Genomic DNA, 16113 nt, shown 5'->3' with positions numbered 1-16113 from the left:
GGACCTAGACCTAAGTTTAGGGATACATGTCGTTACCATCCAGGTCGCGGGGCCTCTTTTCAGAGAGCAAGGTCTTCTCAGAAGCCTCAGCCCTTTCGAGGTGACAGGCAGGCCTTCCTTTCCGGTAACAGAAGCCAGCCCGCAGCCAGGTCCGCCCAATGATGGGACCCTGGTCCATATCCAGCCGGTTATTGGGGGCAGACTGTCCCTATTCCGGGTGGAGTGGACCAGGGTAACATCCGACGAATAGGTCTTGGAGGTCATCAGAGACGGCTGCAAGTTAGAATTGGCTCGTCCGATAGTAGACTCTTCTGGAATCTCCTTGCAAATGTCCCGCCAAGGTGTGGGCTGTTCGACACACCCTTCTCAACTTACAACAGCTGGGTGCCGTCCATTCTGTACTCCCAGCAGAAAGAGGGTGCGGTCGATACTCCATTTATTTTGTGGTGCCAAAAAAGGGTGGTTCTTGGTGACCCGTCTTAGATCTCGTGTGTCAACAGGTCCTTACGAGTTTGGCTTTTCCAAGGTCCTGGTAGTAGTGGCATCCTATCTCAGGAAGGAATGGATTCAAGTCCATCCCTTTCTAGATGACTGGCTTGTGCGGGCGTCTTCTTTCGATGAGAGTCGGCGGGCAACCGACAGAATAGTCGGGTTGCTTCAGTCGCTTGGTTGGGTGATCAATTTCCTGAAGTGCAGCCTAACGCCTTCCCAAATGCTGGAATACTTGGGGATGTGCTTCGATACCCAAACAGGGATAGTTTCTTTTCCTTCAGCTTGAGCACAGCGTTTACAGGCTCAGTTACGAGCACTGTTTCAAACTCTGAACCCGTGGGCTTGGGACTATGTACAAGTTCTAGGTCCCATGGCTTCCAACTTGGACGTGATAAAGTGGGCCAGAGCTCACATGTGCCCCCTCCAGTGACACCTTCTGAGCCATTGGCCTCCGCTCTCGGAGGATTACGAGGTTCGGGTGCCATATTCAGCCCATCTTCACACAATCATGCACTGGTGGTTCATTCAAAAGAATGTGGTGTCGGGCATTCCTCTGGCAACCCCGGATTGGAAGATAGTGACCATGGATGTGTCACTGTCTGGCTGGGGGGCCCATTGCCTGCAACAGACTGCCCAGGGTGTTTGGACTTCGACGGAGGCGTCATAGTCCATCAACCGCTTGGAGTTACGGGCGATTCGTCTGGCCCTTCAGGAGTTTCTGTCTCTTCTCCGCGGTTGCCCAGTTTGAGTTCTTTTGGACAACGACGGTGGTTGCCTACGTAAACCATCAGGGGGCACCAAGAGTGCACCCCTAGCGCGCGAGGCGGCTCTGATCTGCCATTGGCCAGAGACTCATCTCTCTTTCTTGACAGCAGCTCATATAGCGGGGGTCACAGAATGTGCAAGCGAAATTTCTCAGTCGCCACCAGTTGGAGCCAGAGGAGTGGACACCTCTGGCCTTCGAGCGGATAACTGCCCGTTGGGGGATGCCAGAGATGGACTTAATGGCCACCGCATTCAATGCAAAGGTTCCCCGTTTCATCAGCAGGGGACGAGAGCTGGGCTCAGAAGGCATCAATGCCCTTCTTCAACCTTGGCCCAGGGGCCTGCTCTATGCCTTTCCCCCGTGGCCAATGGTGGGAAGGTTACTGACTCACATTGCCAGTCATTCCGGTCGAGCGATCCTAGTGGCCCCGGATTGGCCAAGACTACCCTGGTATACAGATACTATCAGGCTTCTGTTCGATCATCCTTTTTTGCTACCGGTGCAGGACGGTCTCCTGCTACAAGTGCCAGTCACGATGAAGGATCCCTCCCCCTTAGGTCTTATGGCCTGGCCCTTGAAAGGGCGAGGCTGAGAAGAAAAGGGTATCTGGACGCGGTTTTCGCTATGATGCTGTAGGCTCGGAAAAGACCCACCTTGATAGCTTATGCTTAGGGTGTGGCGTACCTTCGATTCATGGTGTGCGAGTTCAGGATTGACAGTGGCTTCTGCTTCAGTATCAGTTATCCTCGCGTTTCTTCAGGAGGCTGTACAAAAATCACTCTCGTTGAGTCTCTTAAGGTGCAGGTGGCAGCTCTGGCATGTTTTAGAGGCCGGCTTCAGGGGGTGTCCATCGCCTCCCTCCCGGATGTGGTTTGTTTCTTGAGGGGCGTAAATCGTTTGCGCCTTCCTCACATGCCAGTTCTGCCATCCTGGAACCTTAATCTAGTTCTCAAAGCACTTCAGCGTCCTCCTTTTCAACCCTTATCGGGGATTACAATTAAGGATCTCACCTTGAAGGCGATTTTCCTAGTAGCCATTACTTCCGCTCGGAGAATTTTAGAGTTGCAGGCCCTTCCTTGCAGAGACCCCTTTCTATGTTTTATGGAGGCGGGAGTATCGATTAGGACAGTTCCTTCGTTTTTGCCCAAGGTGGTTTCTCGTTTCCACTTGGGGTAGTCCCTGCATTTGCCGGCCTTCCACCAGGAAGATTACCCTGAGCAATTCCGGGCTCTTCTCAGGTATTTGGAGGTGACGAATGAATTTCGTCTTTCTGACCATCTCTTCGTCCTTTTTGGAGGCAGTAAGAAGGGTCATATGGCGTCCACCATAGCCCTTTGGTTGCTGGAGACCTTCTCTTCAGCATACGTGGCATTGGGCAAGCAAGCCCCTTTGCAAGTTCGTGCTCATTCTACGCGAGCTCAAGCTTCCTCCTATGCAGAGTCCCATTTGGTTTCTCTGGAAGATATCTGGAGGGCAGCTACATGGGCTTCGGTCCATACATTCACTCGTCATTATCGGGTGGATGTGGCAGCTCGTCAGGGTGAGGTGTTTGGCTCGTCGGTGATTTCTGCCGGGTTGGGGGTGTCCCGCCCTACTTGAGGACTGCTTGGGTACATCCCACAAGTCTCTGGATTGATCTGTGGTGCGCCATGGAAGGAAAAATTAATTTTTACTTGATAATTTTCTTTCCATTAGTCCCAACAGATCAATTCAGAGGCCCCCCCTGGGTTTACTGTCAGCGGTTGGTTAGGTTTTTTTCGGGCTCCGTTGTTCTGAATGTTCCTTCGTTTGATTAAAAAATAAAATAAATAAATATAGAATTGGTGGAAGTATGTTGGGCAATTGGTCTGACAATGCCAGGAGAGTTTTCTATTGTTTCCATTCCACTGCTTTGGTTCATACTGAGGTTCAGCTGGCTGCACTGGTCCACATATAACAAACTTCGGAGGTTCTCTATATCTCCACCTGCTGGTAGAGGGACACAACCCACAAGTCTCTGGATTGATCTGTTGGGACTAATGGAAAGAAAATGATCAGGTAAGAATTAATTTTTCCATGTCCAAAAATCTAACAATTGAATTCCTGATTCTGAGACATGACAGAATTTAGTGGACAGTGTTGGTTTCATGTCTGTCAGTGAAATACTGCATTATTTTCAAGGAGGAAAATGCTACTGCATGAAAATGGGTACACATTTTTGCTATATTTGCCTTGTTTCACTTGCTTTATTCTGTTGGTTATCTTTTGATGTTTGTTTCGGTTTAAACAGTACAGAGTAAAAATGAAAGCACAGAGGACTCTTATGAGAATCGCCAGAACACTCCAGACATGAATTACAGAGAGGGTTCATCATTGGAGCTTTCCCCATCTGACAGCTCTGATGGAACATACATGTGGGATGAAGAAGGCATGGAGCCTATAGGAGACGTCCATCCATGTGGAAGCTATGATTCTTCAGAAATGAACAGCTTGGTATGTACTTGTTCTGGATCTTTTAAGCACTTTTCAATCAAGACTAAAAAGAATTAGTATGCTGGTTAATTGCATCTATCCAGAGGCATGATGACTTGCCTTCTATGGATTTACCAGGTTGCAGTTTGGGGGCGATAAGATAAGAAAGACCATGGCTTTTTACCCTATTAAAATTGACCTTAATAAGCGTGATGTCATTTTCTGCATACTTAGAATTGAAAGGCACTTCAATGTCTCTTGATGTGTATGGTTTGTCCTCACTTGTTTACACTTCTTGTTAGAATCTGAGAAATTGCAAATTTTCTTTGTTGAAGAAAAACATCTTGAATATTCCAAGTAAAACATATTTGATTTATTCACTTTATATACCTCTTAACACAACTGAGGAGTTAAAGTAGTTTACAATGGTAATTACAACATACAGAGTACAGTGTCCTAATAATTAAATTATCTAAAATAGCTCCAACCAAAACATCATAATGATATAAACTGTGAAGACTGTCATTGGATAATGTGGTGGACTTTGTATTATGATTTAGTACTGGACATTCGGACCTGATACTGAGAATTTGTCAGTTTTGGAAAACTTAGTATATGTGCGTTATCATATCAGTAAGTTTTAGTTGAATCTGGACAAAAATCATTAATCACTGGATTTCATAGGTGCTAAAGTAGTTTATAGTGTATAATTTTAGGACTTCTGAATTTAGTTTTAATTGATAAACACTGATTAAATGCCATTTGTTTTTAAACATCAGGATGTTTTATAGGATAAATATAGGAAAAACAGCACTGCCACTTGTATTCTTAGCCCTTCCCCTTATCTGCCTTACAGGTGGGCTTCCCAGAGTATTATATATTTAGGAGTGGTTTAGGAGTGGCCTAGTGGTTAGAGCACTGATCTTGCAATCCAGAGGTGGCCGGTTCAAATCCCACCACTGCTCCTTGTGATCTTGGGCAAGTCACTTAACCCTCCATTACCTCAGGTACAAACTTAGATTGTGAGCCCTCCTGGGACACAGAAATATCCAGAATACCTGAATGTAACTCACCTTGAGCTACTACTGAAAAAGGTGCGAGCAAAATTCTAAATAAATAAAATCTAAATAAATAATAGGAGTGGAGTTGACCCCTTGAATGCGGGATCTGTATAAAGCCAATCTTCCAGGGAAATTGGAGGAGTTATTTTGAGATCTGGACAGATGGAAGGGTCTTAATATTTCATGGCTGGGACGTATTAATGGTGTTACAATGATGCTACTACCCAAATTATTATATCTGTTCATGACCTTGCCCCTTCAAATACTACAAGTTTTTTTTTTTTGTTTTGTTTTTTTGTTTTTGCATGTACTACTGCCACTGCATGCAGATCTCTCATGAATATTCATTGTAGATATCTTGAAAACCTGACTGGCTGGAGTGCCTTCAGAACCAGGTTTGGGATCCACTACCCTAGAGTTAGGTGAACTGTTTCTGAACTTTATGGTGTCCCCTTGCAGTTCTACCCTTCAAAAGAGAGGTGGTAGAGGTTACACTCGAAGAGTCACTTCATCTGGAGGTCAAGGAGCCGGTTCTATGCCAAGAGCAGGGCCAACGATGATCAGTTTATTTTGTGGCCCCAACAATGGTGGCTGTTTTTGCTTAATCTTGGATCTGAAAGGAGTCAACACCTTCCTCTAAGTCCTGTGGTTCCGGGTGGAGACCCTATGGGCAGTGGTAGCCTCAGTTATTCTGAGTAAGTTTCTTACCTCATTGGACCTGGTGGAGGTGTATCTTTATATTGCCATGTAGGAGTCTAGCAAGCGGTTAAGAACATAAGAATAGCCATACTGGATCAGAGCAATGGTTTATCTAGCCCAGTATCCTGCTTCCAGCAGTGGTCAATCCAGGTCACAAGTACCTGGCAGAAACCCAATTAGTAGCAACATTCTATGCTACCAATCCCGGTGCAAGCAGTGGCTCCTCCCATGTCCATCTCAATAACAGACTATGGACCTTTCCTCCAAGAACTTATCCAAACCTTTTTTTAAACCCAACCCTTTTTTTTAAATACAGATATGTTAACAGCTGTTACCACATCCTCTGGCAACGAGTTCCAGAGCTTAACTATTGTTTGAGTGAAAAAAATATTTCCTCCTATTTGTTTTAAATGTATTTCCGTGTAATTTTATTGAGTGTCTCCTGGTCTCTGTACTTTTTGAAAGAGTGAAAAACACGTTCTACACCACTCATGATTTTATAGACCTCAATCATATCCCCCCTCAGCAGTCTCTTTTTTTTCTAAGCTGATGAGCCCTAACCTCTTTAGCCTTTCCTCATATGGGAGGAGTTCCATTCCCTTTACCATCTTGGTTGCTCTTCTTTGGACCTTTTCTAATTCCGTTATACCTTTTTTGAGATATAGCAACCAGAATTGAGCACAATACTCAAGGTGAGTTTGCACTGTGGAGCGATACAGAAGCATTATAATATTCTTGGTTTTATTTGCATCTATTTCTTAATAATTCCTAGCATCCTGTTTGCTTTCTTGGCCGCCGCCACACAGTAGGCAGAACATTTCAGCGTATTGTCTGCAATGACACCAAGATCTTTTCCTTGAGTGCCGACTCCTAAGATGTACCCTAGCAACAGGTAACTATGATTCGGATTATTCTTCCCAATGTGCATCACCTTGCATTTGTCCACATTAAATTTCATCTATCATTTGGATGCCCAGTCTTCCAATTTCCTAAGGTCTTTCTGCAATTTTTCATAATCCGCATGTGTTTTGACAACTTTGAATAGTTTTATCATCTGCAAATTTAATCACCTCACTTGTAGTTCCAGTAAAGATCCCTGCGGCACTCCACTATTCACCCTCCTCCATTGAGAAACATGGTCATTTAATCCTACCCTCTGTTTTCTGTCCAATAACCAATTCCTAATCCACAGAAGGACGTTGCCTCCTATCCAATGACTTTTTAATTTTCTCAGTAGTGTCTCATGAGGAACTTTATCTAAAGCTTTCTGAAAATCCAGATACACTACATCAACCGGCTCATCTTTATCCACATGTTTATTTACGCCTTCTAAGAAATGGAGCAAATTGGTAAGGGAAGACTTTCCTCTGCTGAACCCAAGCTGACTCTGTCCCATTAAACCATGTTTGTCTATGTGTTCTGTAATTTTATTCTTTATAATTGTTTTCACTATTTTCCCTGGCACTGATGTCAGGCTTACTGGTCTGTAATTTCCTGCATCACCCCTGGAACCCTTTTTAAAAAATCAGCATTACGTTGGCCACCCTCCACTCTTCAGGTACTACAGATGATTTTAATGATCACTAACAACAGATCAGCATTTTCATGTTTGAGTTCTTTCAGTACCCTGGAGTGTATGCCATCCGGTCCAGTTGATTTATCACTCTTTAACTTGTAAATTTGGCTCAGTACGTCTTCCAGGTTCCTGTGCTTCTGCATACTACATCAACTTGCAGTAGAAGATTATGCCCCTTAGGATGGTGACAGCGCCATGCACGTTCTTCGAGGTCATGGTAGTGTTGGCGGTGCATCTCTGAAAGCACTACTTAGGCTAGTGATTAATTCAAGCAAGTTTGAAAGTGAATTCAATGGCAGCCATGGTGTCCATCCTCTGACTCCTGGAGAGGCTCAGCTGGGTAGTGAATTTGCTAAGAGTCTTCTGGTACTTTCCAAGGACTTGGATTACCTTGGAGTGCTCTTCGATACCAAATGGAGAACCATGTTTCCTTTATGAAGATCACATGTTGGTCATAGGCTGAGAAAAGAGAGTTGTATGCACAGGAGGCCTTCCGGACCTGAGACTGCCAGTGACTCCTCTGATCTATGGCTGCAACACAAGGTGGTGCCCTGGTCAGGGGCCTGGGCCCAAATGTGGGCTCTGCAGCTGTCTTGCTGTCCCTGGAGTTTGACACCCATCTCCCACTTTCCAGTCCTCTTTGCCAGAATTTGGCTGGCTTGGGACAATCTCAGCTAACTGCTTAAGAGGGATCACTTTGGACTCCACTGAGTGGGTGGTTTTGACCACAGACATGTGAGCCTTTAGAGCTGATGAGCCCGTTGCCCAAGGAAGCTTGCATAAGGCCATTGATCACAAATGGAAGTGTCTTACATAAGTAGATAAGCACCGCCATACTAGGAAAAGACCAAGGGTCCATCAAGCCCAGCATCCTGTCTCCGACAGCGGCCAATCCAAGCTTCAAGAACCTGGCAACCCCCCCCCCCCCCCCCCCCAAAAAAAAAAGAAAAAAGGTTTTAATAATGTTTAATGGACTTTTCCCTCAGGAATCTGTCCAAACACCCTTTAAATTCCGTAAGGCCAGCTGCTGTCACTACATTCTCTGGCAACGAGTTCCAGAGTCTAACTACACGCTGAGTAAAGAAAAACTTTCTCCTATTTGTTTTAAATCTACCATATTCTAGCTTCATCTTGTGTCCCCTTGTTTTGTTGTTATTTGAAAGTGTAAACAAACGCTTCACATCTGTCCGCTCTACTCCGCTCATTATCTTGTAGACTTCTATCATATCACCCCTCAGCCGCCTTTTCTCCAAGCTGAAGAGCCCTAACCTTCTCAGCCTTTCCTCATAGGGAAGTCGTTCCTATCATTTTCGTTGCCCTTCTCTGCACCTTTTCTAATTCCTTTATATCTTTTTTGAGATGCGGCGATCAGAATTGGACACACCAATTGCGGTCGCACCATGGAGCTGTACAACGACATTATAATATCCTCGTGTTTGTTTTCCATCCCTTTCCTAATAATACTCAACATTCTGTGCGCTTTCTTAGCCGCCGCAGCACACTGAGCAGAAGTTTTTAACGTCTTATCAACGATGACTCCCAGATCCCTTTCTGGGTCCGTAACTCCTAACACGGAACCTTGCATGACATAGCTGTAATTCGGGTTCCTCTTACCCACATGCATCACTTTGCACTTGTCAACATTGAACTTCATCTGCCACTTGCACGCCCAATCCCCCAGTCTCGCGAGGTCCTCCTGTAATCTATCACACTCCTCCTGTGACTTGACGACCCTGAATAATTTTGTGTCATCTGCGAATTTAATTACCTCACTAGTTACTCCCATCTCTAGGTCATTTATAAATATGTCTTGGTCACTCAGTTGCCTGGAAGCAAGGCTGTTCGCTTAGTGTTGCAACGGTTCCTTTCCCTATTTAGTGGCAAGGCAGTCTGGGTGATGTGCAACAGTGCCACAGTGGTGGCTTATATCAACGAGCAAGGGTTAACACGGAGTGCAGCAGTGACACTTGAAGCCATCTGGCTTTGCAGATGTGCGAGCTGCATCTGTTAGCCATCTCAGTGCATATTGCAGGGATAGAGAATATGCAGGTAGACCACCTCAGCCGGAATGCCCTAGACTGGGTTGGGGGGAGGGGCGAGCTCCTCAGTCTTCTGATTGATTGCTGAGGCACCTGGGCTTCAACTTGATGGTATTACTTCAAAATATGCAGTGTTCCTTGTTCTTTAGTCACAGGAAGCAGGTCGGCTTGGCACACTTTGACACACTCATGCAGCCCTGGTCACAGCAGAAGCCGCTATATGTGTTTTCTCCCTGGTCCTTGATTGGCAGGATCCTTCAGAGAGTGACAGTGCATCAGTTTGTTGCAATTCTAATGGCTCTGGACTGTTGCTGGCAGCCATGCTATGCGGTTCTTGTGCGTCTCCTGGCTGATCTGTCACTTCCACTTCTACAGGGATAGAGAATTCTACACAGGGCCAGTTTGTAATAGAGGACTCAGATCCCTTCTGGCTTATGGCCTGGTCCTTGAAAGGCATCACTTATGGAACAAGGGCTATTCGACTTCAGACCAGCCCTGCCGAGGGCCCAGAGACAGTCTATGCACATAGTGTGTATCCAGGTCTGGAATATCTTTTGAGCTCTAGGTTCCCCTGGTGAGCAGAGGAACTTAGAGCAAGGCTTGGGTTGAAGCTCCATTAAGGCTTATCGTTTATTTATTTGCTATACCGTTTCTTATTGCATTCGTAAAACAGAACGGTTTGCACCAGCTCTGGTGGTTGGGAGGCGGGGATAGGGCTGGCCAGACTTATACGGTCTGTGCACTGAAGAGGACAGTACAAATAAAAAAAGTAGCATATATGAATTTATCTTCTTGGGCAGACTGGATGGACCCTGCAGGTCTTTTTCTGCCGTCATCTACTATGTTACTATGTTATCATAAAAACTAAAATTTATACTAAAAAACATATAAGAAATCCATTAATTTGATAGAAAAGCACTGCAAAAACACTAACATCCATATTAAAAGTATATCAACAATAGACAACCATCCATGCCAAAAATATAATTTAACATATTACTAGTTAATACATATTCATTCTGTCTGCTTTTTCCCCTTCATCTCAGATTATTATCAAACTTATTTTGAAACAAATATGTTTTCAGAAACTTATGGAAATAAATATAGGACTCTTCTAATAGTTTTTGGAAGGCAGTTCCAAAGTGAAGGGGCTAGAAAAAAGAAAGCTGAGGTTCTGGTGGACTCCCATCTAGCCTTTTGGGGTGACGGAATTAATAATCTATTATCTGTAAGTGATTGAAATGTCCAAGTGGCAGCTCTTGTGTTTCTGGGGTGTGCGGTCCATGGGACTTCCTTGGTTGTGAAGTCAGATGTTGCGTGTTTTTTTGTATGGAGTTAAGCATGCTTGCCCTCCAGTTAGGCTGCCATTCTTCTGTGGGACCTTTGATGTCCCCTGATATATGTCTCATTTAAAAATGGCTATCGCCTTGAAGGAGGGAAAAGATGTTTGTGTTGGGTATGGGGGAAGGAAGAAATAAGAGCTGACATGGGAATTTGAGAGGAGAGGGTGAGGAGAGTGAGCTGGAGGTACTGAAAGTCCAGAAAGAGAGAGAGAGTATCAAGCAGGACTGTCAAACACCAATAGAAATTAACCTATCTGTAAATGTCTTTAAGGAACATATAAATTTGCAGATGGTTGGCAATTCTTGACTGTGCATATTTTCTGTCTCCTGCCCTTCCCTTGGCTTCCTCCTTCATTTGCATAATTATTGAGGGGAACACCACCTCCTTCCCCAGGATTTTACATAGTAACATAGTAGATGATGGCACATAAAGACCTCTGTAGTCCATCCAGTCTGCCAATGAGAGAAACTCATAAGGTATGATGATATTACATAGACCGTAGAAGTCTGCCCGGCAGTGGCCTTGTTTTCCAGTTAGTGAAGCTGAATCTGTCCAGCCATGATCAGCACAGACTGTAGAAGTCCGCTCAGCACTGGCTTTGCTTTCCAGTTACTGGTGTTGCCATCTAATCGCTGCTAATCTTGTTTGGTTCCATGCCTTCTATACAGGATTCCTTTGGGTTTATCCCATACATTTTTGAATTCAGTTACCATTTTCATCTCCACCATCTCCTATAGGAGGGCATTCTAGATATCTACCACCTTGTCCGTGAAAAAGTACTTCCTGACATTATTCCTGAGTCAGCCCCTCTGCAACCTCAATTCATGTCCTCTAGTTCTGCCACCTTCCAGTCTCTGGAAAAGGTTTGTTTGTTTAGCACGTTCACTTTATCCTCATCACGCTCCACATAGCCATTCTGAGCATCTTTCAGTCGCACAATTCCATTCCCAGCTTTTCTCCTTTCCCCAATATATCTGAAAAAGGTTTTGTCACCTCTCTTTTTACATCTTTAGCTATTTTTTCTTCTGCCTGTGTTTTCGCTAGCTGTATTTTCCTTTTTGCTTCTATGAGTTTAATCTGGCAGTCTTTTCTGTGATCCTCTTGTGTTGTTCTGTATTTCTTGAATGAAGCCTGTTTTGCCCTTGTTTTTTTAATTTTGGTATTTGGAACTATTGTTGGGGAAGGGGGGTGGGTAGGGAGGGGTACTGAGACACATAGGATGCATTCAACTCTCTAGATAATGACGCTCAATTCCAAGGGAGTAGACCCGGAGACTTCCAAGTTGAGGCCTTCTTCCTCCCACTGCTGCTGATGCAGGTTTGAGAAGGTTTTCCAACTCCACGTTTACTCTGGGTGGGGGTGGAGAGGGAGGTGGAGGAACTTGTGGATCCAGCCTCGGTTTGGTATCAAGGCTGTAGTCCAGGTGCTGGGCCAACTCAATCTGGATCAAGACCACCAGCAGTCTAGAAGATGTCAGGACTCAAAAATTAGTTCTTGAGAAGGGGCCTGCCAGGGCTCTGAGAGGTAAATCTGTAGTCTGTCCTTGTATTTCACTGTAATTCAAAATAAGAGAATAGCTGCTGCAATCTTGGATTCCCTCCCCTTTTCATCCATATTTTAGTCCTCAAGCTGCAGTTCAGTGTTTGATGCCATCTGAACACAGATCAATTACACAGAATCACCCTTATTTTCAGTGAGGGGGTCCTCTGTATAGTACAACGTATAGTACCCAGCTCACATACTATATGACAACTTCTTCTTTATACTATTCATATAGGTATTATTATATAGGATCCATCAGACATCTCTGTCACCACCATTCAGGCTAGTGTGAGCCAGGCACTTTTATGGTGGGCAGATACTCCTCATTTGATCCCATTAGATCCCAACTTTTATTATTATAAGTTCAATCAATTCAGTCAAACGTTAATTTAATTTAAGTTTTACTTAGCTTAAAATTGTATCAATCTCTCTTCCTTATTTCTACTATGGAGACATTCAGTCCGACATGAACTCATGTTTCGCAAAAAGTTGCTGTTTCAAGGTGTGTCTCCTGAATTAATGCTGGAAGCCAACTCCATGCTTATGGCGAATAAGCATGGAGTTGGCTTCCAGCATTAATTCAGATAAATAATAACTGGGGCTAATCAGGTTAATACGTTTTTTCTGTTTACTGTTGTTTAATTGATCGCTTTGTCTTTTTTTTTTATGAGGAAAGTTATGAGGAAATTTCTGAGAATGCCCCATCCATTTCCAATTTACATTTGAAATTGTGGGAGTTGGTGCCTGGGAGGGGGCTAGCCCAGCTTCGACAGCGATGGGAAATGGATATGGGAAGAGCGCTGACAACATGGAATATTATCAAACAGATTAAGGATATCCCTAGGGTAGTTGGGGGGGCATGCCTTAGAGAATGCACGTTTAGAATGATAAATAGAGCGTATTTCACCCAGGCACAGCTGTTCAGATCGGGAGGAATACAGACAGCTACCTGTGTGAAATGTAACAGGGCAGAGAACACGTTGTACCATGCGCTCTGGGTATGTCCATTAATACAGCGTTATTGGAGACAAATTACTGCATTTTTGTCTACCATTGTGCATAGCAGAATTGAACTGAATCCATTAATGTTATTATTAGATATGCAAGAAATGTATCCTAAATTGAAAGCAGACAGAATAATGTTCTGTCGTAAAGTGTGTTTGGTAGCCAGAAAATGTATAATGCAACACTGGACTACAGCACATCCACCGACCTTCTGGCACTGGCGCAATCAGGTACATCAACTGCTGACCTGGGAAGCAAGAGAGGCGAAAGGATCATATAAGCGGAAAACACGTTTTTTAAAAATCTGGGGGTGTTTATTGGATAAGATGACCCACAGAGGGAGGAGTCTAATTCTCAATACTCTGTAATAATAAATGGGATAATTGTAGTTGCATGATAAATATGTAACAGACTGTATAGGGAGGGGAGGGGGGAGGATGGGAGGGGGGAAGGGAGAAAATGTGAAAATACTGTTGTTTGGGACAGAGGCTATACCTGTTTGACAGTGATATCTTTATTATATGTTTAATGACCAGCATGTTGGAATTATTCATTCATCAATAAAAATGTTAAAACATAAAGGTGTCTGTCTCTCTCTCTTCCCTTCTGCCTCCTGTTGAGGCAGAGAGGAGGAATGGAGAGATGCAGTCCGACATCTTCCCCCCCCCCCCTCTCTTTCTCTCTCAAAACCCTTCCCTCCCCTGCATGCGGTCTGATATCTTCACCCCCCCAAATCTCTCCCCCCGAAGTTTATTTACATTTGCTGCCTGCCGCTGGCTTCTTCTCTTTACCGCATCCTGCCCTGTTTTTTTCAAACCCCTTCCCCCCCCACCAATCTGATATCTTTTCCCCCTCTCTCTCAAATCCCTCCCCCCCCTAGTGTATTTGTATTCGCTGCCTGCCGCCGGCCTCTTTTGTTTACTGCGTTCTGCCCTGTCTCTCTCAAACCCCTCTCCCCCCCCCCTCCCGGTTTACCTCCTCTTGCTTGGCAGAGCCGCCAGACTGCGGCGGTGATTCGGATTCACTTCCTGCCACTAGTTTTTGAGTCTTCTCTCTAGCGCCTCCTACCTTGTCTGATTTAACTTCCTGTTTGTTTAGGGGCGGGAGGCACTAGAGAGAAGACTCGGAGGCTGGCGGTGGGCAGTGAATCTGAACCACTGCCGCATCCTGGGAGCTCTGCCAAGCAAGCAGAAGTAAACTGGGGCAGAACATGATAGATAGAAGGAGGTTGGAGGCGGGCGGCGAGTGTGAATGGACTGGGGAGGGGGGAGGGATTTGAGAGAGGGAGAGAGATGCCTGGCGGGTGGGCTTTGTGATGCCGCTCTCTAAAGTGCCACCTGAGGCCTCCACCTCAGTTGACCTCATTATAGGGCTGCTGCTGACAGCACCCCTTTCATAAACCATTTCCATTGTTTATGTGATCCATTGAGCAAAAAGTTACTAAAAGTGGGGTATGTGACTTATTGAGATGAAAACGGTAGCGGAATTCAAGCATGCGTGGGATAAACATAAAGGAATCCTGTACAGAAGGAATGGATCCTCAGAAGCTTAGCCGAGATTGGGAGGCGGGGCTGGTGTTTGGGTGGTGGGGCTAGTTCTGGGCAAGACTTCTACGGTCTGTGTCCTGAAAATGGGGCTAGTTCTGGGCAAGACTTCTACGGTCTGTGTCCTGAAAATGGCAGATACAAATCAAGGTAAGGTATACACAAGAAGTAGCACATATGAGTTTATCTTGTTGGGCAGACTAGATGGACCGTGCAGGTCTTTTTCTGCCGTCATCTACTATGTTACTATGTCTTGTTTTGTGGTCTAAGGAAGAATAATTAACTGATTGAAATAATTCTTGTGTATTACTTTCTCTGTATTTCTTGCAAGTTATTTTATTGCTTGTAAATTTAAATTCTTATTAAAAAAAATTTAGTCTGTTTGCCTCAGTTTTAATATATGCATTAACAAAATATTGTTGCGTTAGTTTTCCTGCACTAAGAAGATTGAATTTATCTCTTAATGCCAAACGGTACCCATAGTACTGCATTTGCGTAACTCTTATTCTTGTGTTTTTTGCTTTGCAACGCAGGTGCATTATACATTTTGGTTGTTTAGACAAAGGAATATGTATCCCCCAGCTCTGATCTCCATATGGAAAGAGTAACGGATATACCATTGGTTTTAGATTGGGGTCCAACACACTGATTACCTCAGTTTTGTTCTCTTCATTTGGCTTGTTTCGGCAGTGTATTAGATCTCTATGTAAGGGTGGTTCCCCATCTGTATTTTGAAAAATGAAAACCACCTCATTGGCTCTAGGGGCATTGTATCGTCTTGGATTGTTTTTGTCATCTTGAACAATAGCCGTTGAAACTGTTGGAGGTTCTGTTCTTCATCGTTGAGCTTCACATATGCATTCATTTTCTACTTCGTACAGCATCTTGCATGCGTCTGCAAATGGATTTTCTCGTGCCATAAAATCGCTTAATTGTCTCATTAATGTATGGTTGATGTGTGCATTTGGTGAGATTTGTAGTCTCTGAACAGCTACTTCATCTGGATCAAGAATATATAATCGAGCATGGTACCGGAAGATTGGAGGGTGGCCAATGTAACGCCGATTTTTGAAAAAGGTTCCAGAGGAGATCCAGGAAATTATAGATCGGTAAGCCTGACCTCGGTGCCTGGCAAAATGGTAGAGACTATTATAAAGAATAAAATTACAGAGCATATTCAAAAACATGGGTTAATGAGACAAAGCCAACATGGATTTAGTGAAGGGAAATCTTGCCTCACCAATCTATTACATTTCTTTGAAGGTGTGAGCAAACATGTGAATAAAGGTGAGCCGGTTGATATTGTGTATCTTCATTTTCAAAAGGCGTTTGACAAAGTACCTCATGAAAGACTCCAGAGGAAATTGTAGAGTCATGGGATAGGAGGTAGTGTCCTATTGTAGATTAAAAACTGGTTAAAAGATAGAAAACAGAGAGTAGGATTAAATGGTCAGTATTCTCAATGGAGAAGTGTAGATAGTGGGGTTCCCCAGGGGTCTGTGCTGGGACCGCTGCTTTTTAACATATTTATAAATGATCTAGAGATGAGAGTAACGAGTGAGCCAATTAAATTAGCTGAGGACACAAAGTTATT

The 16113-nt window shown here is 44.2% G+C and overlaps 1 protein-coding gene across 1 annotated transcript in view; it reads left to right on the top strand.

The window, feature by feature from the left end:
- The window catches only part of CCSER2 (coiled-coil serine rich protein 2), a 325691-nt gene that overhangs the window by 37221 nt on the left and 272357 nt on the right, over positions 1–16113 (top strand). Inside the window, exon 2 of the mRNA XM_030203369.1 lies at positions 3528–3730. Within this exon, the coding sequence (XP_030059229.1) occupies positions 3528–3730 (203 nt within the window). The remainder of the gene's footprint in view (positions 1–3527; positions 3731–16113) is intronic.

The sequence above is a fragment of the Microcaecilia unicolor genome, chromosome 5, assembly GCF_901765095.1.
Source record: "Microcaecilia unicolor chromosome 5, aMicUni1.1, whole genome shotgun sequence".
Classification (NCBI taxonomy): domain Eukaryota; kingdom Metazoa; phylum Chordata; class Amphibia; order Gymnophiona; family Siphonopidae; genus Microcaecilia; species Microcaecilia unicolor.
The sequence above is the reverse complement of the archived record's forward strand: the minus strand, read 5'-3'. Positions and strand labels throughout refer to the sequence as shown.